At 49.9% G+C, this 27,743-nt stretch overlaps 1 protein-coding gene across 11 annotated transcripts in view; it reads right to left on the reverse strand.

The window, feature by feature from the left end:
• The window catches only part of Tead4 (TEA domain transcription factor 4), a 71,191-nt gene that overhangs the window by 13,362 nt on the left and 30,086 nt on the right, over positions 1-27,743 (reverse strand). For 6 of the 11 annotated variants that reach the window (XM_048787694.1, XM_048787690.1, XM_048787691.1 and 3 more), the window contains 8 exons: positions 24,764-25,018; positions 10,765-10,829; positions 10,371-10,433; positions 6,187-6,315; positions 4,835-4,878; positions 4,305-4,360; positions 3,019-3,158; positions 2,184-2,357 (listed from right to left, as the gene is read on the reverse strand). In XM_048787694.1, coding sequence (XP_048643651.1) covers positions 2,184-2,357; positions 3,019-3,158; positions 4,305-4,360; positions 4,835-4,878; positions 6,187-6,315; positions 10,371-10,433; positions 10,765-10,829; positions 24,764-24,770 — 678 coding nt within the window. In that variant the 5' untranslated portion in view covers positions 24,771-25,018. Of the gene's footprint in view, positions 1-511; positions 968-2,183; positions 2,358-3,018; positions 3,159-4,304; positions 4,361-4,834; positions 4,879-6,186; positions 6,316-10,370; positions 10,434-10,764; positions 10,830-24,763; positions 25,019-25,203; positions 25,298-27,743 lie in introns of those variants that run through there. The other 5 variants (XM_048787696.1, XM_048787693.1, XM_015500757.2 and 2 more) reach the window with 4 other exon arrangements.

Raw genomic sequence — 27,743 nt, forward strand, 5'->3', positions numbered from 1 at the left:
TATAAGAGACAGAATCAGTTCCTTTTTGGTGCTAGGGATTGAACCCAGGGCCTCATGCATGCTAAGTACAGTCTGTACCACTGAGCCACATCCCCCGTCCTATTTTGTATTTTATTTAGAGACAGGGTCTCACTGAGTTGCTTAACGCCTCGCTTTTTGCTGAGGCTGGCTTTTGAACTCGTCTCCTCCTGCCTCAGCCTCCTGAGCCACTGGGATTATAGGTGTGAGCCACTGTGCTCAGCCTACATTGATTTTTTAAAAAAGATCAAGTTCGGTGTGGTGACATATGCTCCTAATCCCAGAGAATAGGGAGGCAGAGATAGGAGGAGCACAAATTCAAGGTCAGCCTCCCCAACTTAGCAAAGCTCTTATCCAATAAAAAGAACTGGGGGTGTAACTCAGTGGAAAAGCACCCCTGGGTTTGCACCCTAGGAATGCAAAAAATAAATAAACAAACATATAATAATTTTTAAAAAGATCAATGGGCTGCGGAGGCAGCTCAGAGGCAGAGCGTGTGCTTGGCATGCGAAAGACCCTGGGTTCAATCCCCAGCGTTGAAAAAAGAAAAAAAATCAAATAAAAGAAAAGATGACTTATTTTTCATCACAGCATAGATTAAATGCAGACTTTAATAAAATCAAGACCTTCCAGGAGCCAAGTCACCTTCCCAGTTTTGTTATTCCTTCTCACATAGCTTCCCCCAACACCTTCCCACTTCCTTCCATGTTTGGGGCTCACATGCTCCCAGGCTATACTGGGGTCCCCATCTCTGCCTGTTGGATCCTGCTCACCCCTAGGGCCAGGTCCAACTTCCATCCTGTTTGCAGAACCAGCTATTCCTGTGAGCAGAGTGTGAAAACGTGGGCCCCGGAGGCCATTCCAGTGCTTGGCTCTTCTGGAGAGAGCCAGCCTTGTGGGCTTAGTTGTGAATGACAGCTGGCCTTCCCAGCAGGGGCCTGAGAGCCACCTGGAATGATATAATGATATATATATATATATATATATATACACACACACACACACACACACACACACACACACACTTTGGTGTGAATACTTCCTTTTCTAGGACAATAAGGCTTTCAGATTATCAAAGCAGAGCAAACAGGGGTGAGAACTACAGAGAAGAGGTATTAAAAGGAGCCTGGCACAGTCCTCTGGGCATTAACAGAACTGAAGGGGCAGGAAGGGGAATGTGGGCGGGGCCACCCAGGCCGGGTGTCCAAGCACTTAGGATATTCAAAGGCTCAGAGTGCCGAGGACTTCCTGCCCGTCCTCAGGGCTGGCTTGGTCAGCACTGCTCGGACTTTCCCTGCGTCCCTTTCCTATGTGTACTGGGCTCCTGGAAGGCAAGCTCCCAGAGTGGGTCTGCACCTCCTGGCCCCAGGAAAGTGTCTATGGATGGGCAGTACCTGTCCAAAGGTGGAGTGGGGAGAACAACAGAGGGCAAGTCCATGGTGTGGACTGTACTTCTTCTGGGGTGGCCTGGCTGGAGCAGCTCTGCAGGATGAGCTATATTCTAGTCCTACTCTCCCCTTTCCCAGCTCTGTTCAGCCCAACTCACCCTGGAGACACACATTGGGACTGGCTGCCCATCTCCAGCCCCAAAATCAATCTGGGAATTGCCATGTGAAGACCTGACCATTGACTCTGCTCCCACCCCTTAGGGTCCCCTATATGTCTTTTTCTAGCACTATGATTTCCCTAAAGCCCCACTTCCTGCCCAGGCCTGGAAAAGGGACTCTTGGGCTGGGGTGCGGCCCAGTGGTGGAGCATTTGCCTAGCATGAGTTAAAGCTCTGGGTTCAGTTCCCAGAACCACAGGGAAAAAAGAAACAAGAAAGAAATTTGAATCAAATGTATGAAACATGATATGTCAAGAGCTTTGTAATGTTTTGAACAACTAATAATAAAAAAAAAATAGAAAATTTTGAATAAAAGTGCTATAAGCATGTGTGCACAAAAAAAAAGAGGGAGGGGCCCCTTCCTATCCTCCCGGCTCTCTGGCATCACACACAGGTTCCGGGACTTATTTCCCTCCAGAGGGGGCCTTTCTGCGCTTGCTTCTCCACTTCTCTCTCATGCAGCCCCCACAATGACAAGGACACCTGTGCCCACTCTTTCCCTGCTTTCACCGTCGCGAATGCACTGGGGATGGAAGGAAAGGTTTACCCAAGGGCTTACCCAGAACTTCACGAGAAAAAAGGCATTGGAGGGTCCCCGTTCAAAGAGCTCCTTGAGCCCACCCTTCTTCTCTGGGAACTTGTCGTAGATCTGGCGGATGTCCACGGCTTCGAGGTAGGGGTCGCTGTAGCTTGGGCTGGACTGGCCGATGTGCACGAACAGATGCTTGTTGTACTGTGGCGGGAAGAGTGGTCTGAGAGGGGTGCCAGGAGAGGCGGGCACACAGGTGAAGTGGACCAGAGCTGGTGCTCACCGGCTATGTGACCTGGAGCGAGTCACTTCACTTCTCCCATAGGGAATACAGAAACAGAATGAGTGTATGTGATTCATGGTTCCTCTGCCAAAAATCAACTCAGAATGTCACAGCGGCATCCTGTCAGCAGCCTCCTCCAGTACTACTCTGGCCCTTGCAGGGGATGCTGGTCACCCAAGACGTGGGACACTGAAGGGGCAATCCAAGGGTGGGCTGCCACTCCTTGCTGGTGCCTCAAAGGATATGGATCAGACACAGGAGGCTTCCCAGCTTCCTGACAGCCCCTCCGAGGCAGGGAGTGGAGGGAAGGGTGTGGGGCAGGGCTAGAAGGAGGGAGGAAGAACACAGGACAGGGCGGGGGCAGGAAGCAGGGGTGGGCTTGAGATGGAGGCACTCCAGCGTGCAGGGAAAGAGGGAGGACCAAGGCAGAGTGAGGAAGAAAGGGAGAAGAGGAGGGAAGGGCCAAAGAAAGGAAAGGCTAGAAAGGAAGAGGAAACCAAGATTATGCCCAACGTGGCCAAGTGCAGAAGGGCAGCAGGCAGAAGCAAGGAGAGCTGAAGGGCGCTGGGGCAGAGGGCCTACCGTGTCTGGGTCCTGCTGCTGCTCCAGGAAGGCGGAGAACTCCAACATCCAGAGCTTGGAGCTGGCCACACTGCGGCCCTGCCACGGGGGTGCTGGGGGTGCTGAGGGCGATGGGGTGGGTCCTGCAGGAGACTCAAACCCTGCAGAGGGTGGGAGAGGCTCAGGAACCGGTCCACCTGCCCTCCCTGCTACACCCCCTGCAAGGGCTCTGGGCCCCACAAGTGAGGCCCGTGCCTGTTGGAAAGGGCAGTGCCAGGCACAGGCTCGGACGTCTTGGAAGGGCTAGCCTGGTACAGCTCAGTGGGTCAGGCCTCTGCACAGAACTGAACTCAAGGGAGACTGAATTCTGACGGGGGCTGGGGGCCTGCTGGACTGCAGGACCTCTAGAGCAGACACTGTTGGACTCTTGGTCTCCTGCAGCTTCTGGCCCAGGAAGGAAGATAACCAGAGAAAACGATTCTTACAAAATGACATGAGCCCCTGAAAGCAGAAGTTTTTTGCCTGGTTCCAGCACTGAGAAAAGAACCTGGCTCAGAACAGGCATGGGATACAAGGTTGCTAAGGAATGAATGAATGAATGAATGGGACAAAATTGACAAGGTATGTCCTCAGCACCAAGAGGAGCTCCTAGCCCCATTGGAAAAACTCTTCAACATTCAAAGGTGCTGTTTGAGAGAAGCAAGTAGGAAGTTCAGGTAGAAAGGGCATTCCAGATAGAACAGCAAAGGCAAGCGCGTGGGGCTGCAAATTGGCTCACTGAGGTTGAAACTCAACACATGGCAAAAATGGAGGGAGGAGGGAGTGGGCCAGGGGCAGTAAACTGAGGCTGCAGAGATGGCCTCTAGGGTGCCTGGTCAACAGGATGGATTTTACCCGAGAGTCCAGGAAAGCCATTGGAGATCTGAGGCAGGGAGTGAAATACTCAGGTTGGATTTTTTTTTTTTTTTTTTTTTAGTTTCTGGGCAAACGCTCCACCACTAAGCTATAAGGGCAGCCAGGTGATGCAGCTCCCTGGAGCAGAGGCACTGCCTTGGAGCTTTGTGCAGCCAGGTAGCCCTGAGCACAGCTGGGGAGGAGGACAGCAGTACAGGCCCCCCAAGGAGGACAACGGCTTGGCACAGGGGTGAGGAATATACACTAGGGTCAATGAACAGGGTGTAGGCACAAGACTGGGATATATGGTCAGGGCACATGACAGAGTGGCACATGAGAGTGACACACAGGTGACCAGTTACTGGGAGCCTGGGATCAGGGCAGGAGCCTCAGGGAATGCACTGCCAACTTACCTGGCAGAGGCAGTGGAGGCTGGACAGTATAGGTTTGTTGAGAGAAGGGTTTCACACTATGGGAGAGAGGAGAGGAGAAAGGAGGCCATCAGCGACCTCAAGCAGGGGCCAATGCCCTCTGGGTGGCAGGCCATGGTGACTGGCCATCAGTGAATCGTGGTGGCTTTGGCCTCCCATTCCCTCCAGTTAACTCCCTTGGCATGCATGTTGGGGCAACCCATCCTGTTCTCTCCTCCCTGGCCCACCAGAGAGATGATTCTTAGGCTATTTCCTTTTGGATCCAAAGCCCTAGCCCCACCCACACCCTGGACAGACATGAGTTTCAGCAAGTGGTACCCCAGGGGGTCAGCATGAAAACAGAGCCATGTTGATGCCCAGGAGCAGGAGACCCAATCCCTAGGCTCAAGGCTATTCTGAAACTCTGACCCCAGCCTGCAGCCCCACTCCTTCCAGGGGAGCCAGGCTCAGTCTCAGTCATGTGTTCAGACTGGTTCAGGGAGCAAGTAGTAGCAGAACGAGGCCATACTCACTCATGGGATGTTCCAGCTTGGCCTGGCAAAGCTCCTTGCCAAAACTGAGGAGGCAAAAGGGGCAGGGTCAATTATATGCACACAGGGGCCCAAGGTGTGGGAGAGACAAAACTGGACCCAAATGGGAGGGAGGAAGGAAAGCCAATGCCCTTGTCTAGCAAGTTGATGCCAACAGACTATAGCCGCATCCACAAAGTGTGTTTTCAGGTACATTAGTCTCTGGAAAGACTGTCAATAAGATGCTCCACGGGAAAAAAATAAAACACCTAGGTTTGCTAACACTGCACACTGAATTCCCTATAAAGATTCACAGTGCACATGAGCACTTTAGACTCTGAAAAATCCTAGAATCAAGAAATCGAGGCCAGGCACAGTGGCGCATGCCTGTAATCCCAGCAGCTCGAAAGACTGAGGCAGGAGGATCTAGAGAGGCTCTAAACAACTCAGCGAGACCCTGTCTGTAAATAAAATATAAAATAGGCTGGGGGTGTGGCTCAGCAGTTGAGTGCCCCCGAGGCTGGGGTGCAGCTCAGTGGTACAGACTGTACTTAGCATGCATGAGGCCCTGGGTTCAATCCCTAGCACCAAAAAGGAACTGATTTAATTCCAAGTGTCCCAAACTTACTTGCCCACTCAATTATCTTGTGTCACATCTATTTAACATGCTATTGGCCTAGCATTCCTGTCTGGAACACACTCTGAAATACAATGCACAAGAAGCCCATGGACTACTATGGGGCCTGCCCCTTGTCCACAGGCCTAGGGCAGTGTGGTTGGTGCATCTAAGACCCATATGATCCCTACAGCCAAGACACAACTTGGGAAGGAGGAGTGTTTCTGGAACATTTTCTAAGTGTGGCCAACTTGACCATGGCTGAAAGGCTGGTCATTAGGCTGAGAAATTGAAAATCTAAGCAAGGGTTTGTTTCTGGACAGCTCTCTACCTAGAAGGGGGTGGTGCTGGGATCCTGAGCAGGAGGAGTGGGGACAAGTAGTGGCCAGCTACTAGGGACACACTGATGCTATGCTAAAGCCTCAGACTTCAGCTTCCTCATCTGTAAATTGGGCTGTCCCTCAAATGGTCACACCTTTCTCCTTGTTCAAGGTCTGCCATATCACTGCTGAGGATACCAAGAAGGTAGCTCCACCCACTGAGCCATGACTCAGGGTGCTCCTGTGCCCTTGCTTCCTCCTTCCCCCTGGAGCTCCTCGACGGATAGGACTCAAGTGACAGTGGCTGCTGGACTGGCTGCTGCTCGTATTTGTGCAGAGAGAGGGGAGAGAGCAGAGAGGAGAGAGGAGAGAGGAGGACAGGGCTGGTCTGGCCTCTGGTTCTAGGCTGCCCCACTTACCCCTGAGACTGCTGGGTAGCCTGGGCCCCGGGCGAGGGCCATTTTATTGTGGAAAGCTGTGGCCGAGATGATCTGGGCGGACGACATGGCAGCCATGCTCTGCAGGGCCTTGTCCTTAGCTGCCTGATCCTGGGGGAGACATTGAAGGCAGTGCCTTAGTGAGGGGAGCACCTGTCAGGCCCAGGCAAGGTGGGTTCTGGCCTTGGGGTGACAGGACCTGTCCCACTGCCAGTGGCCAGAGCCTAGGAACCATATCTTAAGTCTGCAGTGCCACTAACACATTTTATGACTGTGCATGCCACTGGGTTCTCTATGGATTCCCTCATCTGTCACAGCCTCCACACACCACTTATCCTGCTAATTCCATCAGAGCTCAGAGACTGTGGAAACCGTGCCAGACTGTAACTTTCTTCTTTCTTTCCGTCTTTCTCTCTTCTTTTTAGCCGTGCTGGGATCAAACCCAGGGCCTCGCACATGCTAGGCAAGTGCTCTACCACTGAGGTATATCCCCAGCCCTGCATTTCCATCTTACCAACCATGAGAACACCATAAAAACAGGGGTCTTGGGCTGGGGGTGTAGCTCATGGTAGAGGCCTTGCCTAGTACACGCAAGGTCCTTGGTTCCATCCACGGCACTGCAAAAGGAAAAAAAAAAAAAGAAACCAAGAGTATAGGTCTCTTTCTGCCTCGTCCACCACTGTACTCTGAACCTCAGTACCTGGATGGTGGTGGATGATGCCTAAGTAACTGTTGGATTCCATGCTCTGCAGGGCCTTGTCCTTAGCTGCCTGAAGAGGGATCATCTTTGTCCACATGGACTGTGTGGAGGAGAGGACAATCTCTTATGGTCCTACATTCTGCCCTACGGTGTCCCCTTTGCACTATAGGCACTTACTTTTCATATGTCAAAATGTAAATAAATATCCCTGCCTGTCTTTGTGGACTAGGAGGGTCCAAAGAACACATTCAGCCTGCACAGACCTGAATAAATAAGCACTTAGAAAAGCCTTTAATATCACACTAATAACAATAATCACCAAGTTGGGAGTAGAGGGTCCCTCTAACATATGAAAAACCCTGGGTTCAATCCCCAGCAGTGCAAAAACAAATAAGTACACGATAAATAAATAATTCTGGGTATAGGAGCACCTGCAGTCCCAGGTACTCGGGAAGCTGAGGCAGGAGAATCACAAGTTCGAGACCAGCCTGGACAACTTAGCAAGACCCTGTTTCAAAATAAAATTTTAAAGGGCTGGGATGTAGCTCAGTGTCAGAGCACTTGCCTAGCATGCATGAGGCCCTGGGTTCAACCCTCAGTGGAAGGAAAGAAGGAAGAAAGAAAGGAAGGAAGGGAGGAAGAGAGAGAGGGAGGGGCAATAACAACGTTACATAAGCTCAGGTAATCGTCCCTCACTCTCCAGTCTTTAAAATTGATAAGACTTGGGCTGGGGTTGTAGCCCAGAGGAAGAGCACTTGCCTTGCAAGCATGAGACACTGGGTTTGAGCCTCAGCACCACATAAAAATAAACAAACAAAAATAAAGATATTAAAAAAAAATTGTTAAGACTTTCTCTCCTTCATTTGTGCTGGGCATGGAACCCAGAACCTTGTGCATGTTGCTAAGCACAGCACACGCTTTGCCACTGAGCTCCACCCCAGCTATGATGAACTTGTGTGTGTGTGTGCGCACGTGCACATGCTACTGGGTATTGAACCCATGGACTCACACATGCTAGTCAAGTGTTCTGTCACTGAGCTACATCCTCAGCCCTTGGGAAAAAATTCTTTTAAATTCCAAGATAGGGTCTCACTAAGTTGGCCAGGCCAGCCTTGAACTTGTAATCCTCCTGCCTCAGTCTCTTGCAAAGCTTGGATTAGAGGCACATGTAAACATGTCCAGCTTTATTCCTTAAAAATTACCCAGTCTCAGGTATTTTGTTATAGCCACAGAAAACTATCACAGTCCAGACTGGCACAGAGTGGGCTCTGTTAACCAAGAGGACAGTGGCAGACATGTCAGGGCCTGGAAGCACTCAGCAACACAATGGAAGACGTGGGAAACATTCTGAGTGCTGACGTCATCTGTCACTCAGACAAAGCAGTGAAGTAGATGATGTTTGAAAACAGAGGTTTGTCATTGAGCCCCTCCCCAATGTCCAGGGTCAAAACTTGGGCCTGGCTCTCAGAGACTGTCTCAAATAACCCCAGAGGCAGTAACAAGTAGAGGTGTGCCTCCTCCTAAGGAAAAACCAGCCCAGGCCTCTTCCTCCCGGAGATATGAATGACCTGGCAGGCTACACGCCCCCCGCCCCAGACACAAACACAGACCTCTGAGAAGAACAACTACATCACGAGACCAGAGAGCTCGTGGCTCTATGCCAGCAATCTGCGTCCCTTCCCGGATCCCCACTCTAAACAAATGACTGCGCCTCAGGAAACCATGTCCTCAGTGGGAGAGGCAGGAGTCAGGAAGAAGTAGAAAGGACATTATGGGGAGTGACATCAGTGGCCAGGCAGCAGAGGTAGGGTCATTGAATTTTGCAGCTGGAGGGAACCTCAACTATCACCTTGCCACTTGGCCCTGCCATTTTACAGATGAGGAAACTGAATGGCACTCAGGGAGGTTGCGTGACTTTCCTATGTACCTGTGGCCACAAAGGTAGAGACAGGGCTAGGACCAAACCTCACAGCCTGAGGATTTCTACCTGGCCTCGCTGTCCACCCCAGAGCTTAATGACTTGGGCCCCAGGATCCCCTTTAGAAGTAGGACAAAATCTTCATGCCCACCTCTTCAGCAAAACGCACATATAAATGAAACTGCATATTTTAAGCATTTTGTGGTTCCCTTTGGTGGCTGTCTGGCAGTCCACCGAAGGCTATCGTCAGCCCCAAGTTAGAATCTGTGGACAAGGATGTATGCAATTTCCTAAGTGTGGGTGGGACAATAGCCCCAGGGGACTTAAACCTTCCCTGGGGTACTCTAAACATAACACTGCAAAGTCTGTCCTCCACGGCCACCTGCTGGGGTCCCAGGGAGTCAGCGGCACACCAGAGAAGGGACATGAGGAGCAAGCAGGGCTCCAGGGCTGGGGGTGTTCCAGGGAGGGATCCACAGCTGCAGCCAGGCCAGCTGTCCCAGGGACAAAGGGACGAGATGTTGGGTCACAGCTGTGGGGCGTGGGGGACAGCTGGGTTGATGGCACAAGGAATGGAACTGGGCGGGCAGTGGGCTGTGGCTTCCTAGGAGGCAGAAAGACCTGTGGTTCCCACCCACTCAGTCTGGGGCACAAGTGTCAGGATCATGGGCTACTGGGGCCAGATGGGACGTTCAAGGTCATCTAGTCCAGTGCTGTTGAGGTTCTCGGTCAGGTACAAGAGGCTGCACGGGAGGAGGGGGTCTCTGGCCTGTTGATATTTTGTTTGGGGAAAATAATAAAAGGGACTTTTGTTGTTTTTTAAAAAATTTGTAAACTATTAATCGAATTCAATGGTCCAAATGTTAGAGCTTCCTTTCAAGAGGCCAAGCAGGCTTGGTTGTTAACAGCTCCATGACAGGGAGCTCACTCCCACGGAGTATTCACCAAAGGGTCTTTGGTTCCACGATCCAGGAGGCCTGACTCCCTGAGGGAAACCCTGTCAGCAGCTGGCCTTCCACAGAGCAGCCACCTGTCACAGAGGCCCTGCAAGGCGGGCTGATTCAGGGAGGGGAAGAACCGGCTAGTCCCAGAAAGCAGGGAGCAGGAAGGAATTCCGCCAGCCCCTCCCCTCCCATAATAACACCAAACTCTGCCACCCCCGCAGGCTGACTGATGGCCCTGAGAGGCCTGTGGGGGTCCCAAGAGGGCCAGTGGCTTGGGAAGTTCTTCAAGAAAGGGGATCTATAGGTTGATGCAACTGTGCTGAGCTAGGGGAGCCCCCTCTGAGCTAGGGGTTGGGCACAGCAGGAGGCGGCCTGTAGCTTCCTGGGACAGGAGAGACCAGCAACCCCACAGGGCTCCTATGTCCAGCAGAGTGTGGTCACAGGACCCCAAAGCAAAGAAGCACACGGGCTCTGCACACAAGCAGCCAGCCCGTGAACACACAGGGGAGACTTTCCTGCTGGAGAAAGAGCCCCAGTTTCTGGGAAGCTGGCCCCACCTGAAACCAAAGCACCCCCCTCCTCCCACAGCTCCTGTCTGCCTTACCTTGAGCTTGGCCTGGATCTCGCGGGCTTTGCGACGAGCCAGCACCTGGATGTGACTGGAGACCTGTGGCAGGAAGAGAAGGCTCCTGTCCCTACCTCTCATACAGCCTGTGCTCCCAGACCCTTGGCCCTCAGCCACATCTGTGCATAGACTGACTGAATGACAGGATCTAGGGGTGGGGGTGGTGCTCAGTTCTGTGAATCCCCAGTTTGCCAACACTTTAAAAGTGTAGTGCCAGTGTTTTGACATCTTTTCTAATGTCCCAAAGAGGAAGCTGCTGTTTCTTCCCAGGGGATGACAGGAAGACTCCCCCCCCAGGGAAGCTGGACCATGTGTGTCACACCACCCCCCACTGCCCTGCCCCTGGGGTCCATGCCTGCCTCCCCGGGCCCACCTGCTTCCTGGTGCGGGTCTTCCCTGTCCGGAGCTTGATGTAGCGGGCAATCAGCTCATTCCGACCTGCAGCGAGTGACAACAATCTCTTGGTGGGGAGGAGAGGACAGAAGGCAGAGAGGCAAGAAAGCAGGGGGACAAGAGGGTCCCTTCCCTGGAGGAGCCTTTTCCTTCCTTTCCACCTTGGGTGGGACTTGGGGTGAGAGACCACAGGGATCTCCCAGCAGCCAGAGGACACTAAGGCCTCACTGGGTGGACTGGTGACCTGAGAACAAAGAGGTCACAGCCCAAGGAGCCTCGCAGAGCCTCCCAACCCCCAGCCTTGTTCCCCACCCCATCCTGGCCACCTCTTCATCTGGGTCCCCACAACAGGCTCAAGCCACCTCTGCCCCCACCTCCGTCCGGGGCTCCAGAATAGTGCCTGACCCTTGGCCCTTTCCATATGAGATTCCCACAGTTCCTACAGCCTCTGAAAATGAGCAGAACCTTCCAAGATGTCCTGTCTGTGACTAAGGAAGGTCCTGGGAGGCACACTACTGAGACTGAGTGTCCTCAGACAGCAGGCCTGGGTCCTTCACTCAAAGACCAGAAATCCCAGCCAGGGGGCGTAGCTCAGTGGTGGAGCACTCCCCAGGTCCCTATAACGCCCTGGGTTCCATCCCCAGCACAACAGGAGCAGGGTGAGGGCTGGGGGTGCACCTCAGTGGTAGAGGGCTTGCCTAGCATGCTCACTGCCCAAAACAAGGAAACAAACAAATCCAGCCAACCCCACCTCCAGCCCTGGTTCTGACTTAGGCCAGTCAACAGGCAGCACTGAACGCTCCCAAGGCCTGGTGGCCTGGAGGTGACGCTGCATCTGCAGGACCCTGGCCAACTACAGAAGCCCTCCAAGTCTTCTATTACCCTAAATGAGCTCATGAAGATGTTCCCCCCAATGAGTTCCCCATCTAGTTATGGGGGGCATGTGCTCACACATGGTTTGAGTGCTTGCTAGAGACAGAGGTGTGTTAGAGGATGAGGATCTGTTCAGGCTGCTGGGTGGTGGGGCCTCTCTGCTTTGGATCATGACCACTGGGTATGATTAGACCACACAGAAGAAGACGGTGAGGGAGAAGGAGGGCGAGAGGTCTGGGGTGGGGGATCTGTCCATTGCCTCCTAGCTCCAGCTCTGGGGCCAGAGGGCATAGCTCCAGCCTGCCCTGTGCTGCTGAGGCTGGAGTGGCCCACGAGGAAGCTGCTGATAAAGGGGGACGTGAGCCGAGCGGGCTGTCTGCCACCTGGGTTGTAACCAGAGAGCCGGGCCAAGACCAAACTGGCCCCCCAGCTGACCTTTCCCCACTGCCAAGCCTGAATTAAGAGGCCACCCTCAAGAGGTCCTGTCTGCCAGAAAGACTTGCTGGCTAGGAGAACTGGCTTGTCTGTGTCCAAAGGAGAGAGGAGAGAGGAGAGGCTCAGGCTCAGACTCAAGGAGACACTGCCCATGAGCTGCTCTGCACCTAAAACCATGAGTCCAGCAAGAAGTCTCTTCTCAAAGCTTTTCAGGGAAAGGTTCCACAGGAAACTCTGTCAGTCCAATGAATGTCCCACAGTTCTTTCTGCTCCATGTCTAACTAGAGGCACTCAGGCTGCAGCTATGAAATATAAGGTCTAATTCATTACCACTGGGTTACTGAAAAAGGACCACAAGCCTGGAAGGTGGGAGCTTGGCTGGAGCCCACAACTCCAAGAAGGAACTGAGACCCTGACAGGTCAGCTCCCTCCGAGGACCTTCACCCAGACTTCTCTTCTTTAAATCTAGTTTCTTTAAGGTTTTTTCCTCCAGATTCAACCAACCAAATTTTTACAGACTTAGGATACAGACCTTAATTCTGATCCAATGAGAACACTCTGTGGCTTTGCCTCCTTCTCTGTAAAATGAACATGTTCTTTGTCTAAATAAGTAGGCAAATCAGAGACCAGTCCAGAGGCAACGAGAGGGCTTCTGCACACCCACAGGCTGACTGCAGCACTGCGGGACGAGGTGCTGAGGAGTGAGAGAGCCTCAGATGGGTGGTGGGAGAGCTGGAGAGATGGGGATGGTAGGGGGTACTTGGGAGAATATCTAGGGGACAGTTCTTGTGCTACTCCTCTGGCCCATACCTTGCACACAGTGAGCAGCTATCAGTTATCTCTACTAATTACACTCTCAGCGCCTCAGAGGAAGAGCCCACACCCTCATTCAAGTCTGCATCTCCAACAACTGGCACCTACTGAGTGCCTGAGTGAATAAATGACACGAGTTTGCCATGGCTCTCCCTTCAAACAGAACTGGGCTGCTGCTCATCACCACAGCTACCATGGTCCAAGCTATCATGCTGTCTGTCTGGCCTGGACAATGAATCTCTCTCTCCACCTGGATTCCACACTCCCAGTCTGTTCTCAACACATTAGCTGCAGTGATTCAATTAAAATTCAAAAGCTGCCAGACTGGTGCATGCCTGTAACCCTGGTGGCTCACGGAGTGAGGCAGGAAGACTACAAGTTTAAAATCAGTCTCAGCAACTCAGTGAGGCCCGAAGTAACTTAGCAAGACCCTGTCTCAAAATAAAATATAAGGGCTGGGTTGTAGTTCAGTGGCAGAGTGCTTGCCTCACACATGGAGGCACTGGGTTCGATCGTCACCACCACATAAAATAAAATATTGTGTCCATCTACAACTAAAAATTAAATATAAAAAATAAATAAAATATAAAAAGAGCTGGGGATGGGACTCTGTGATTAAGCACCCCTGGGTTTAATCCCTGGTAGACCACCCCCCCAAAATTTTTTAACCACACCCCCAAACAGCTCCCTGGCTTCTATCTCCCTCTGATTAAAAGTGGCCAAGACCTACCAGGTGCAGTAGTGTGCACCTGCAGTCCCAGCTACTAGGGAGGCTGCAGCAGAAAGAGTGTGGGCCCCGAAGCTGGAGGCCAGCTGGGCAAGATTAAAAAAAAAAAAAGTAAAAGTGTGAAAGTCCTTGCGATTGCCTGAAAGCCCCTTCAGGATTTGTCCCGGCTCTGTGCAGCTCAGGCATCTCTCTAATGCCATCCGTCCCACCGCCCTGACCTCCTTGCTGTTCTGGGAACTTGTGAGGCCTTTGAACTTCCTGTTCCTCCTTCAGGGGAATATTCAGTCAAGGAGACCAATACAGCTCACCATCTTCAAGTCTCTGCTAGGGTCTGTCACGGCCTTGTGGCTCAAATGCCACCAGATGCCGTGTCTCAGGAGGTCTTCCCTGATCATGTCACTGAGTGCCCAATCACCTTCCCACTTCACCCTAGCACTTCCTATTGTCTGCACATTCCTCTGCAGCGCATTTTGGTGGTAGGGCAATTGAACCCAGGGGCACTCTACCACTAAGCCATCGCCCTAGCTCTTTTTTATTTTGCAACAGGGCCTAAATTGCTTAGGATCTTGCTAAGTCATGAGACTGGCCTCAAACTTGTGATCGTCCCGTTTCAGCCTCCCAAATTGCTGGGATTACAGGTGTGCACCACCACAACTGGCTTTGAGTTTTTCTATGCATGAACAAATCCAGAATTTTCAGGGCCCAAGGCATTAAAAATTAGGAGACTCTCTTTGAAAAAAAGAATGAGAACTACAAATTGATTAAAAACTCTTAGTTGGGGATGCACTGGCCCAGCATATGTGAGGCCCTGGGTTGGGTCCTCAGCACCACAAAAAAAAAAAAAAAAAACACACACACATCTGGGAGCGATGGCTGAGTTCACTATCATGATGGCGGTAATGGCTTCACAGGTACACACATCTGACAAAACTAAAATTCAGTTTAGGGACATGGAAGGGGCTCATACAAGTAGGAACTCCTGCAGCATAAGCCTCATGCTCTTCATGGTAAACCCGCCCCCTCCCTACAGCAGGTAGCAACTATACCTATGTGCCATGTAAGTAAACTGCAACCAGGGGCTGGGGATATAGTTCAGTTGGTAGAGAGCTTGCCTCACATGCACAAGGCCCTGGGTTCAATCCCTAGCAACACATACACACACACACACACACACGTGGAAAAAAGAAATACAGTTAATTAAGGGGAAAAAAAAAGAAAAAAAGAAAGAAAAAGAAAACTGAAACCAGAAAGTCCTATCCCGACTACCCACCAATGCATCTCTGACTGCCCAGCTGACTCTTGGCAAGGCTACTTGCTTATGGCCCTACCTGGCCGTGTCTTTCACAGACCAGGCAGGCCTGACCCCTAAGGCAAGGGGGCTTGTTCCTCGGCACACAGAAGCAGTCCTGGGAGGCCCTACCTGCCACTGGCCAAGACCCTCATTCCAGGCAACATGGGACACTCAGCCTCGTGGGCCAGGAGCCTATCCCTGCCCTGTAGTGCTGGGGGACTCTCCTGCCAGAAAGGCCATCTTAGCCCTAGGCAAGAGGCCAGCTGTGGGTTTGAGCCAAACCCAAGGGGGGTTTAAACTATCTCTGAATTTTTTTCTTAACTGTCTATATTTATGGGGTACAAAGTGATTATATATGTCTAAAATGTGGAACGACTAAATCAATCTAATTAATCTAATCATCATTTCAAATCTCATTTTTCATGGTGAAAACATTTGAAATTTATTCTTGTGGTACTGGGGATGTAGCTCAATGGCACACTCCTGTGAAAGGCCCTGGATGTGATCTTCAGTGAAGGAGAGAAGCAAGGGATTCTGAAAAACGTTCTTTTTTGTGGTACTGAGGATTGAGCCCCAAGGTCTTTCACCACTGAGCTACACCCCCAGCCCATTTAACATTTTATTTTTAGATAAGGTCTTGCTAAATTGCCAAGGCTGGCCTCAAACTTGCAATCCTCCTGCCTCAGCCTCCAAGTCTCTGGGATTACAGGTGTGGCCACCACAGTAGGATGACTAGTTAATAGTAATGTATTATATACCTAATTAGATATATAATACATTATTATATACCTAATCTAAGTATACTTTGTGTTCTTTGACAACATCTCCTGTTTTTGGTTCTCCTCTCCAGTGAGTCTGGTTGTTGTAGATTCCACATCTAAGGAAGATCATGTGGCACCTGTCCTATGCCTACTCATTCCACTAGCTTTGTGTCCTCTAATTTGTCTCTTCCCCTCGTTGTCTTTGGAGCTTCAGTCCCCTCTCTCCCTTATGGCTCATCTCAGACCACCATGTCATCCTGCCTCCTTCCATTGGTCAGGGCTAATGCCAGCAGCTGCCAATGCCCAGGGTAGATGCTGACTGTCTGTGGGTGTGCTGAGCCAAGAGGAACCACACAGCTTCCTTCCTGACACCAAGGGTCCTCCAGAGGTCATCCAGGCCATCCTACTGCCTGCAGGCCACCTGCCATCTAATCCAGGTTTACACATAAGAGTCTTCCTTCGACTCTTGTAACATTATCATAATGACGCCTACCTGAGCCAGATACTGCACACCTCATTGGTACAAATATCCACACAATACAGATATGTATATGGTCACAGTTTTGTTTGCATTCCCCTTCAGTCCTCACATCTGTCCTGTGAGGCTGGTACTAGTGTTTCCATGCTACAGATAAGGAAATTGAGGGAAGCAGGCTTTCAATTTCCTTAACAACTTGTTTGCACCTGTAATCCCAGTAACTGGGGAGGCTGAGGCATGAGGACTGCAAGTTCAAGACCAGCCTCAGCAACTCAATGAGGCCCTCAGCAAATGAACAAGACCCTGTCTCAAAATAAAATCTACAAATAAAGGGCTGGGGATATAGCTCAGCATCCCTGGGTTCAAACCCCAGGACCAAAAATAAACAACAACAAAGAAAAGGGCTGGGGATGTAGCTCAGTGGCAGGGTACTTGCCTAGCAGACACAGGCCCTGGGTTCCAACCTCAGTACTGGGGTTGGGGGTGAGGACTTTTTAAGGTCAAAGGCCAGCAAGTTTCTGAGATTCTAAGATTCAAACTCCATGCAGTCTGGTGAAAGAATATATATATATATATATATATATATATTTTTTTTTTTTTTGGCACAGTGCTGTAGATCAAACACAGGACCTCATGCATGCTAGATAAGCACTCTATCAACTGAGCCATATCCTCAGCCCCCAGAGCCTATTTCTTAATTGTCACACACATTAATTCTATTGAACATGAGATTGGAATCCATCTCTTAGAATTAGGGGCTACATTAGGTGATCACAGAGGTCCTGTGTAACCTGAAGAAGAAACCGAAGCCCAAAGAGAAATGGTTTATTCACAGCCACATGGCACCATGAGACCCTGTGTCTTCTAAGGCTGTCCCCAGTGCCTTGTGACTATTATTACACAATTGATGCTCTTTCCGTGGAGGCCTCCCTGGCTCCAAGTGAATTTCTTCTAAAATGGGCCATTCTTGCTCCCCACCTCTAGGCGGACCCCCAGATTCACTGGGTCTCTGCATGGAGTTGGTCCTCAGTCCCCTGTTTCCACCTGGGACCTGGAGGGAGAACAGGTGTGAGAACCTGTCCTAGTTTTCACTTTCTTATGGACAATGGTACCCAGAGCTGGCAGAAGCTCTGGATGATGCAGACACTGGAAAGCCACAGCGTCAGGGGCAGGGGGGAAAGAGGGAGTGTGGGCCCAGAGGGAGACCCCTGAAGTACAGCAGAGCCAGGAAGAGGAGCCATGGCAGTAAGAAACTTCTAGGAAATCCAGCCGAGTCTTTGGGAGAAGACGAGACCTCTGTGCTTGTCCCCTCTGCCACTTACTGCCTTCTCCCCTTCAGGATTTGAGATCACAGGCAAGGGAAGCACAAGGCTGGCCTGGACCCTGGGGGAGGGCAGCTGGGCATTGCAATGTGGCAGGTGGCCTTGGCCAACCCAAAAGAGGGTCTGGGTGGAGCTGGGAACAACGCCCCCACCAGACAGTGGGCCCATCTGTCAGGGGACATGTGTTCAACGGCCCCCAGTGCACATAGCTCAGATCCAAGGCCCCACCCCACTAGGGGTGAGGGCTGCCCATGGAGGAAGGGGAGCAGTGGCTGGCATAGGCTGAAGAGTGGAACAGTCCCAGTGTTCACACAGAATCACCACTGATGTCTGCTAAGCCCACACCCTGCCTCACACATGCCCTAGCAGTCAGTACAATCCTTTCCTCAGACACATCTTCCCACTAAAACTGTTACTCCACTGGCAAAACCCTGCCTAAGATAGGTCACTTGTGCATCTCATTCCCCATATGCCAATTCCCCTCTGTCCACACCAGCCTTCCCTCAAAGCCATAAGCATTAGCTGGCATCTACGGCCATACCACCCTGAACATGCCCGATCTTGTCTGATCTTGGAAGCATTAGATGGCACCAGGCAAGCAGCACCTGCCACTTAGCAGGCTAGTAGTCATGTGGTTTTGTTCATATTGTTCATAAGGTCCTGGGGTTTTTTGGTGTTTTGTTTTCTTTTTATCTTTTCTTTCTTTCCTTCTTTCTTTTAATTAGTACTGGGGATTGGACCTAGGGATGCTCTATCACTGAGCCATATCTCCAGACATTTTTATTTTTTTTAGACAGAGTCTTGCTAAGTTGCCAAGGATCTCTCTATAAATTGCCAAAGCTGGTTTTAAACTTGGCAGTCCTCCTGCCTCAGCCTCCCAAGTTGCTGGGATTACAGGCCCCACGCCTGCCCATAGGTTCCTGTTATAATGAATGCTGCTGTTCAGACCCCCATTATAATTATGTTATTGGCTTTCAAAATGCAAAAGGGCTGAGAATCTGAAGGCATGAGCCTTCCTAACCAGGGGACATAAATACCTGTATAGACCTTCCGTTCACCAGAGGCCTCTCAGGGAAGTGAGCCATTTCTCCAAGCCCTCTGTCCCCTCCCTAGGTTGGGCCTAGGGAGAAGAGGCTGGGCCTCAGCTCCACATCTGCCCTAGACCCAACGGCCCTGGGGAGCCTCTCTGTCCAGGGATTAACTGGAGCTGGAGGATGAGGTTGTTTGTGGAGGAGCAGCTCTGACTGTAGTCTCAGAAGGCAGTGACTGGCCTTACATCTGAGTTGTTGCCACCATTGTTCCTGGAGAGCTCTGAGGCTTCTGGTGAAATCCTAGCCAGCCTTCAAGGCCATGGCCCCCCGAAAGCCTGCCCTAATCTCTACCTAAGTGGGTGTACCTACTCCTGCCTCCATGCAGGTAGATGGGCCTGTACTTTCCTCCTGGCCTTGGCTAAAGCCGTGTGAGTCCTCATCATAGCCCTCCTGAAACTGTGAGTACCATGAGAGCAAAGAACATGGTCCACTCAGCTCCACACTCCCTGCTGTGCATCTTTGGTACCTGCGATGCGCTCTCATCACCATGGCAATACTAAAAAGCAGTGTCTTATTCCAGTAAGCACGTGGAAAGATGCTCAACATTGCTGATCATTGGGCAATTCCAATAAAAAACAGGAGATACCACTTTACATCCACAAAGATGGCTGCGATCAGAAACCAGGAAAAGAGTAAGTGTTGGTGAAGATGCGGAGAATTCAGAACCCTTGAGGACTGCTGGTAAGAACATAAAATAGTGCAGCCACTATGAAAAACAGCCAGCGGTTCTTCAAAGTTAAACATAGCTGGGCGTGTGGGCACATGCTGTGATCCCAGATAGTAAGTAGTCAGGAGGCTAAGGCAGGAGGACTGCAAGTTCAAGACCAGTCTGGGCAACTTAGCAAGATCCTCTTTTGAAATTAAAAAAAAAAAGAAAAGTGAAAAATAAAAAGCTGAGGGTGTAGCTCAGTGTCAGGGCATGTTTGTCAGCATGGAGAAGCCCTGGGTTCCAGCCCCAGCACCAAAAAAAAAAAAAAAAAAAGAGAAAGAAAGAAAGAAAAAGAAAAGGTCAAATGATTCCATCTTTATGAGATACCTAAAATAGGCAGATTCATAGAGACAGAAAGTAAAAAATAGATGTTATCAGGGGCAGGAAGCCAGGGAGAATAGAGCACGTGCCTAGCATGAGCAGGGACCTGGGTTCATCCCCAGCACTACCAAAAAGAAAGAAAAAAAGTGAATGTACCTAATGCCATTGAACACAAATAACTAAGTTTATGTAATGTCTACTTTCCCACCATAAAAAACCCTCCCCACAAAGCTAGTAGTGTCATTATCCCCACTTTACAAATGGGTAAAGGGAAGCTCAGAAAGGTAAAATAATTTGCATAAGATCACACCAGACATGGGGCAGGCAGACAGTCAGGGTGGCGGGCCATAAGTGAAGCATGAAAGGAGCTGGAAACCCACAGGGGGACAAAGCAAAGGGCAAGAATCCAAGCAGGGGTGAAGCTTCCTGACCTCCGTCCCATCCCCAAAAGAGCTCTAAATTGATTGTAGCCCTGACTGCCAGTGTCCATTTCCAGTTCTGCCTCTTATTACTCTGGGTCTCATCCATGCAATTAGGGGTCCCTTCCCCTAGGATAGTCTGACATGATAGCGCTTTGTTCAGATCCTCCATTGGGTCCCCCAAAGTTACTATGCAAAGTCCTGCCTGGGGGCCAGTGTTACATACACTCTCCCTTCGCCCTAGAGCTGCCACACCTCTCCAACCAGCTCAGGCTCCACTTCCTTCCAGAAAACCAAGATAACCCAGCCCTCCAGTTTCCTGGTTACCTACCACCCAAGTGCCTGCCTGGGTGGTTCACTTCCCAAAGACATTTCACCTGTCTTTCTCAGTAAACCCTGCAATCATAGAGAAGAAACCGCCAAGCCCTCAGCCCCTGGTGGATGTTTCAAAAGAACTGAGTGACAGCCGGCACAGTGGCTCACGCCTGTAATCCCAGTAGCTCAGGAGGCTGAGACAGGAGGATCATGAATTCAAAGCCAGCCTCAGCAACTTAGCAAGGCACTAAGCAACTCAGTGGGACTTTTATTTCCAAATAAATATATTTAAAAAGGGATGAGGAGGCTCTCTGGTTAAGTGCTCCTGGGTTCCATCTTTGGTACCAAAAAAAAAAAAAAAGAACTGAATGACTGATAACAGGACAGGAAGCCTGAGACACAGAAGAGGAGAAGTAGAAAGAGAAAGAGGGACAAAGAAGTGGGGATACAAAAGCCACCTCCAGGAAGATGAAGGCATGGGGGCAACCCTAACGACTCAGAGTTGGTTCTGACCCTCCAGAAATGGCGGGTGACCACCCAAGGCCATCACCAAGCTGTGGGCAGACAGAGGGCAATGGGGAAATGCAGGCAGCTGGGGAAAAAGTTGCTCTGCCTTCTTCTTTTCTCCACTCCCTACACCCAGGGGCCCGCAGAAAGCCTGGCCAAAGGAGGTCAGAGTGACCAGCATTAGCAGTGCCAGGGCGAGGGTTACACAGTGACAGGGCAAAAATGAAGGCAGCTGTGAGCAGGAGGCTGGCACCCCAGGCCTGGGAGCAAGCCCAAGAGAGGTGAGAGGTGCTCAAGAAGGACAAGGGGCAGGGCCAACGAGCGTGGGAGACTGGGCTCAGAAATAACAGGTGTTAATCCGTGGTGTTGCTTTGCATGTCATCTGCATGTCTGCCTGGCCCTGGCAAGCGGGTGCTGCTCTGGGTGTGCTGTGGCCCGGGCTGGGAGCAGGCCTAATCCCTGTCCTCAAAGAGCTGAGGCCAGGTCCCCAGGTCTACAATCCTGCTCTCAGCATGCCATCCTGCCTGCCTGCCTGCCTGCCTTAGGCCCAGCAGGTGCCCCTCTGGGTTAGCCCTCTGGATTGGCAAAAAGTGGTGGGAGTATAAAGATAGGGCTCTTGGTGATGCTGGTAGCTGACTGGAGGCTCAGGATGTGGCTGGGGGACGCATGATGGACAGAGCCACTGCCCTGAGGGAAGATCAGAGGATGGGAGCAGAATGGCGAGGAGTGAAGTCTGAGTCAGCTGGGCAGCGTGACTTTCCTGCTCCACCTCCTGAGGGGCCCAGCCCACACACTGGGATGAGCTCAGAGCTATCTATACCTCCCAGCTGCACTGGCCGGCCCTGTAGAGTGGCCCTCCATCACCTCTCCTGGTTCCATGTTGGCTGGGCCCCCAGGGCTGGTAAGAAGAGATGCAGCTAAGCCAGTATCTCTACTCACACAGGCCAGGTGAGTCATCGGACATGGTGCACAGCCTCTGGTCCCCCTGCCCAGAGCCTGACCCACCTGAGCCAGGGCCAAGCCGAGGCGGGGCAGGGAGGGGAGCAGAGAGGCCATTCAGGGTGAGGCTGGAGCACGGGCTGGGGGACAGGAGCGCCGGCTGCAAGCCTTACTCTCAGCCCACCGTCAGAGGGCCTCGGGAAACTCTGGGCTTCCCCGCGCAACCACTTCTGAATCTGCAAGCAGAGGTCCGAGAGATAAAGGATACCCAGGACCACCGGGAGCTCCTGAGTCTTATTAAGAGGCACTAGTCCTCTGCCACTCTCCCCTCCCTTCTTTGAGACCCTCTGTGTGGTCCCCATCCTGCATACCTCCTGTCTGTCAGCACAGAAAAAGGACAGCCACACAGGGGGACACCATCATGGCCAGAAAGTTGACCAAACACCATCTTCATGCCACTTCCTTACTCAATGGTTTTGCTCTTACCAAAGAGAATTTCAACCCAAGGCCTGCCAGAAATCTACAGTGTGCCCTCCCCCAAGCCTGGCAAGCACAATGGTCTGGAGACTCCAAATAAAGACTCTTAACCCCAATAAACATATATATGAAGTATTATAAATTAATTAAATTAAACTAAGCATCTACCCAAATGTGCGTTGGCAGGTGAATGGATAAACAAAATATGATATATACATACACACAAAGGAATCTTGGCCTTAAAAAGGAAAGAAACTGGGCACAGTAGTATGCCTATAATCTCAGCTCCTCAAGAGGCTGAGGCAGGAGGATGGTAAATTTGAGGCCAACTTGGGTAACTTAGTGAGACCCTGTCTCAAAATAAAACAAATATATAGCTCAGTGGCAAAGTACTTGCCCAGCATGCATGAGGCCTTGGGTTCAAACCCAAGTACTGCTCCCTCGAAAAAAATAATTTCCACAGGAAATTATTATGATCCATGTTATAACACAAGTAAGCCTTGAAAACATTGTGTTAAGTAGTCGGTCACAAAAGGACCATCATTACATGTGTCCATTATATGAGTCCCTGGAGCAGTCAAACGCATACAAAGTAGAATGGTAGTTGCCAGGCGCTGGGGTTCAACACAAGAATGAGGAATTATTATTCAAGGAGGAAAGAGTTTCAATTTAGCATAATGAAAATTTTCTGGCAATAGATGGTGGTAATGGTTGTAACAAAAGTCTAAATGAAGGGCTGGGGCTGTAGCTCATGGTAGAGCGCTTGCCTAGCATTGTGAGGCACTGGGTTTGATTCTCAGCACCGCACACAAACAAATAAAATAAAGGTCCATCTAAAAATAAAAAAATATAATTTTATACAGAGGGCCTTGGGAAACTCACACACATATACACACACACATATATATTATATATTTTAAGTCTGAGTGGCTGAGTATGGTGTCACACCCCTGTAATCCCAGTGGTTCAAGAGGCTGAGGCAGGAAGATCATAAGTTCAAAGCCAGCTTCAGCAACTTGGTAAAGCCATAAGCAACTTAGTAAGACCCTGTCTCAAAGTAAAAAATGTAAAAAGGGCTGCAAGTGTGACTCAGAGGTTAATCGCCCCTGGGTTTAGTTCTTAGTACAAAAAAAAGTTTGAGTGTACTGAATACCACTAAATTGTAAATTTAAAGATTCTAATAGTTACAATGGTCAATTTTGTATTATATACATTTTACCACCAAAAAAAAAAAAAAAAAGACAGGAAGCAGTTTAAGGCCCTGGACCACAGTGGCACTTAAACTAATTTTTAGTATACTGGTTCTGTTATGCCCTGGCACCTCCACAGGGCCTTCCCAGGCACCGGCAGCACTCTCAGGTCATGCCCTCCAATGAATACCCTCTACACACTTGTGTAGCAGACCATCTGTCCTTCTGAAGCACACAGACAGACCCTGTAAAGTGTCCTGGCTCCCTGACCAGGCACCAAGAAGCTGTCCAGCTGAACAACTGGCCTTCCGAAGCACACCACTTGGCCTCTCACCTGCACACTTAGCTCATGATGAACAGTCATCCCATTCTCCAAAGAGCCCAGTGTCCCAGGGGCTGCTTCCTCACCAGCTAACAGGAGATACCCTAGGTAAAGCACACCTGGCACCCCACAGGTGCTCCATAGGCATCAGCTGTGTCCTCAGGAATCTCCCCTTGGGGCACAGAAGGTCAGAGCAGGAGCAGTGTAGGGGCAGCAACCCAGAAGTAACAGAGATTCTGGGAATCCAGCAATTTGACAAGCAAGGAGAGAGAAGTTTTAACCAGTGTCTGAGGAGTAGACCTGGGGTCTACCTCAAAAGGACCTTGCTCTCCCAACAAACAAGAGAGAAGGAATCATTCTGGCCTCATAAGAAAGATTATAGGTGAAGGTTGTATGTGAAGGGACTGAGCCCGACTACTCCCCATGCCAGAAGCAAGCCAGATTTGAATTTAGTCAACTGAACAGTATTGAATAGTGTCCCCCCAAAATTTATGTTCACCCAGAACTTTGGTACCTGACTCGATTTGTTTTTTTTGTTGTTGTTATGTATTGCTTTGCAGTGCTGGGATGGAGCCCAGGGCCTCGTGTGAGTGGGGCAAGTGCTCTACCACTGAGCTGTGCCCTCAACCCAGTCCCCCACGCCAAGGTGAGTAGCCTAGAGATCGACATTCGCCCGGGGGATGCCTCGCAGGATTTCCTTTTTCTCTGCCAAGATGTTCCACCCAACCAAAGAAGCCTTTCCCAAGTTTTCCACTATTACAGCATCTCACCCCCAGGGCCCCACCCTCAAGACCACTCCCAGGCTTCTCTGAAGCCCCCACTCTTGGGGAACCCAGGAGAGAAGAAAGTAGTGCCCACCTGGCAGAAGCCCTAAGAGGTCATTCAAAGGGAATCCCAAAGTATTGTGTCCATTCCCCCTGCTTTGGCTCTATTTCCAGGATTGGACCATGAGTCCAGGGGCCTGCTGCCCACCCCAGGAGGCTCCTTACCGTACATCTTGCCCTCATCTGACAGGATGATTTTGCGCCGACCGCAGGGTGGGTAGATGGCCAGAGCTTCCTGGAAGCTCTGCTCAATGTCGGGGCTCCACACGCCCTCTGCATCGTTGTCGATGGGCTTGTCCAGTGCCTGACTGCCTCCAGAGACACTGCTCCCCTCAGGGGAGTTAGGAGAGCTCCACTCGTTGGAGGTAATGGTGCCGGCGTTGCCCTCCAAGGCTCCGCTTGGAGGAGCGCCCGCTGGACCTGTTGGGGCAGCAACCATGGTCCAGGTGAAAAGGGGAAGAACCCTGTGGACCACAGGACACCAGACATCCCAGGGACTACTCCAGCCCCCAGTTATTTAGGAGGCAAAGTAAAAGGTCTGTAAGAGTCAGAAGAGCAAGAGTCTCAGAGAGGTCATTTCCCCTCTGCAGACCTCAGCTCCCCACCTGTCAAATGAGCGTGACCTCTTATCATGGCTGAGGGCCCAGGCTGAGAAGTAGGAGACAAGGACCAAATGCCAGGGTCTGACATTAAATCAACCTGGGAGAAAGGATGCAAAATACTGTGCAAAATTGTATTTTGGTTCCTAAAAAAATTCAAGCAAGGACTGAGGTCTATAGCTCAGTGGTGGAGCACTTACCTAGCATGGGTGAGGCCCTGTGTTCATCCCCACACCATACACAAAAACAAACCAACCGTGTAATCCAGCAATTCCACTTCTCAGTATATATCCCAAACACCTGAAAGCGGGGTCTCAAAGAGATATTTTCATGTTTGTAGTAACATAATTCACAATAGCCAAAAGATGGAAAAAGTCCAAATGTTCATCCCTGGGTGAATGGATACACAAAACGCATATTCGCACAATGGAATATTATCCAACTTTAAAAATAAAAAAAAATTCTAGGGCTGGAGATGTGGCTCAAGCGGTAGCGTGCTCGCCTGGCATGCGTGCGGCCTGGGTTCGATCCTCAGCACCACATACAAACGAAGATGTTGTGTCCGCCAAAAACTAAAAAAAATAAATAAATATTTAAAAAAAAAAGAGAGAAAAAAAAAGAAAAGGGACATTTTTATTAAAAAAAAAAAAAAAAAAAATTCTAGCTGGGCATAGTACCATACACCTATAATCCCTTGGGAGACTGAGGCAGGAGGATTACAAGTTCAAAGCCAGAGTTAGCAATTTAAGGACACCTGTTTCAACATAAAAAATCATATAAAAATGGCTGGGGATATAGTTCAGTGGTAGAGCACTCTTGGGTTCAATACACCCATACAGGGAAAAGAAAAAAAAAAAAGAAAATTCTGTTCCAACATGGATGAACCTTGAGGATAATGTGCCAAGTGAAATAAGTCAGTCACCAAGAAAACAAAACTGTATGGTTCTGGACTGGGGCTGTAGCTCAGTGGCAGAGTGCTAGCCTAGCACATGTGAGGCACTGGGTTGATCCTTAGCACAGCATAAAAAACAACAAAATAAAGGCATTCTGTCCATATACAACTACAAAAATTAAAAAACCTGTATGGTTCTACTTATATGAGAAATAGAAAGTAGAATGTAGTAGCCTGGGACCGGTGGGAGGGAGAAATTGAGTTGTTATTCAATAGAGGTTCAGTTTCGCTAGAAGAAAAGGTTTTGGTTACCTGTTGTACAATATCGTGAAATATACTTCACGCTACTGAATCGTTAGTTAAAAAAAAAATAGTTAAGAGGGAGGACCGGTGGTGCGGCTCAGTGGAAGAGTGCACTCCTAGTGTGCAGGAGGGCCTGGACTCCACCCCAGCACTGCATAAAAGAATTCCAGAAAGAGAGAATATATGAAGTGAAGCAGAACAACATTTTAAAAGATAAGTTTAAAAACAAGATTTCCAGGATTAACAAAAGACATGACTCCTCCAATTCAGGAATCATACTGAGTCTTAACCAGGATACATTTAAATAAACACATAGGGACACTATAGAATACCAAACCCAAAGAGAAGACCTTAAAAGCACCCTGAGCTGCAAAGGAGAGATTTTCTCCAAAGAAAGGATCTCCCCTCCTTCCAGGCCCTGAGCTGGGGACCCAACCCAAGGGCCTCCAGCAAGCTAAGCAGGTGCTCTGCTGCAGAGCCACGCCCCAGTTCAGGAAGGACTATTAAACAGACCGCAGAATTCTTTAATGCTAGAATCCCCAAATTATTCGGAGAAAAGAGCCACCAGCCTAAAATTTAAAACCCAACAAAAACATAATGCAAGAACAAAAGTTAAATTAAGACTTTTTTTAGACCAACGATGAGGAGAATTTACTACTACAGACCCACAATGAAAAAAACAATAAAAGGGGCTAGGTTTGTAGCTCAGTGATAGAGTACTTGCTTAGCATGTGTAAGGCACTGGGTTTGATCCCCAGTGCCAGGAAAAAACAAAACAAATAGAAAATGATAATATGGAGCCACCATTTGACCCAGCTATTCCCCTTCTCGGTCTATTCCCTAAAGACCTAAAAAGAGCATGCTACAGGGACACTGCTACATCGATGTTCATAGCAGCACAATTCACAATAGCAAGACTGTGGAACCAACCTAGATGCCCTTCAATAGACGAATGGATAAAAAAAATGTGGCATTTATACACAATGGAGTATCACTCTGCATTAAAAAATGACAAAATCATAGAATTTGCAGGGAAATGGATGGCATTAGAGCAGATTATGCTAAGTGAAGCTAGCCAATCCCTAAAAAACAAATGCCAAATGTCTTCTTTGATATAAGGAGAGTAACTAAGAACAGAGTAGGGATGAAGAGCATGAGAAGAAGATTAACATTAAATAGGGATGAGAGGTGGGAGGGAAAGGGAGAGAGAAGGGAAATTGCATAGAAATGGAAGGAGACCCTCAGGGTTATACAAAAGTACATATAAGAGGAAGTGAGGGGAAAGGGAAAAATAATACAAGGGGGAGAAATGAATGACAGTAGAGGGGGTAGAGAGAGAAGAGGGGAGGGG

Source organism: Marmota marmota, unplaced genomic scaffold (assembly GCF_001458135.2).
Source record: "Marmota marmota marmota unplaced genomic scaffold, marMar, whole genome shotgun sequence".
Taxonomy (NCBI): domain Eukaryota; kingdom Metazoa; phylum Chordata; class Mammalia; order Rodentia; family Sciuridae; genus Marmota; species Marmota marmota.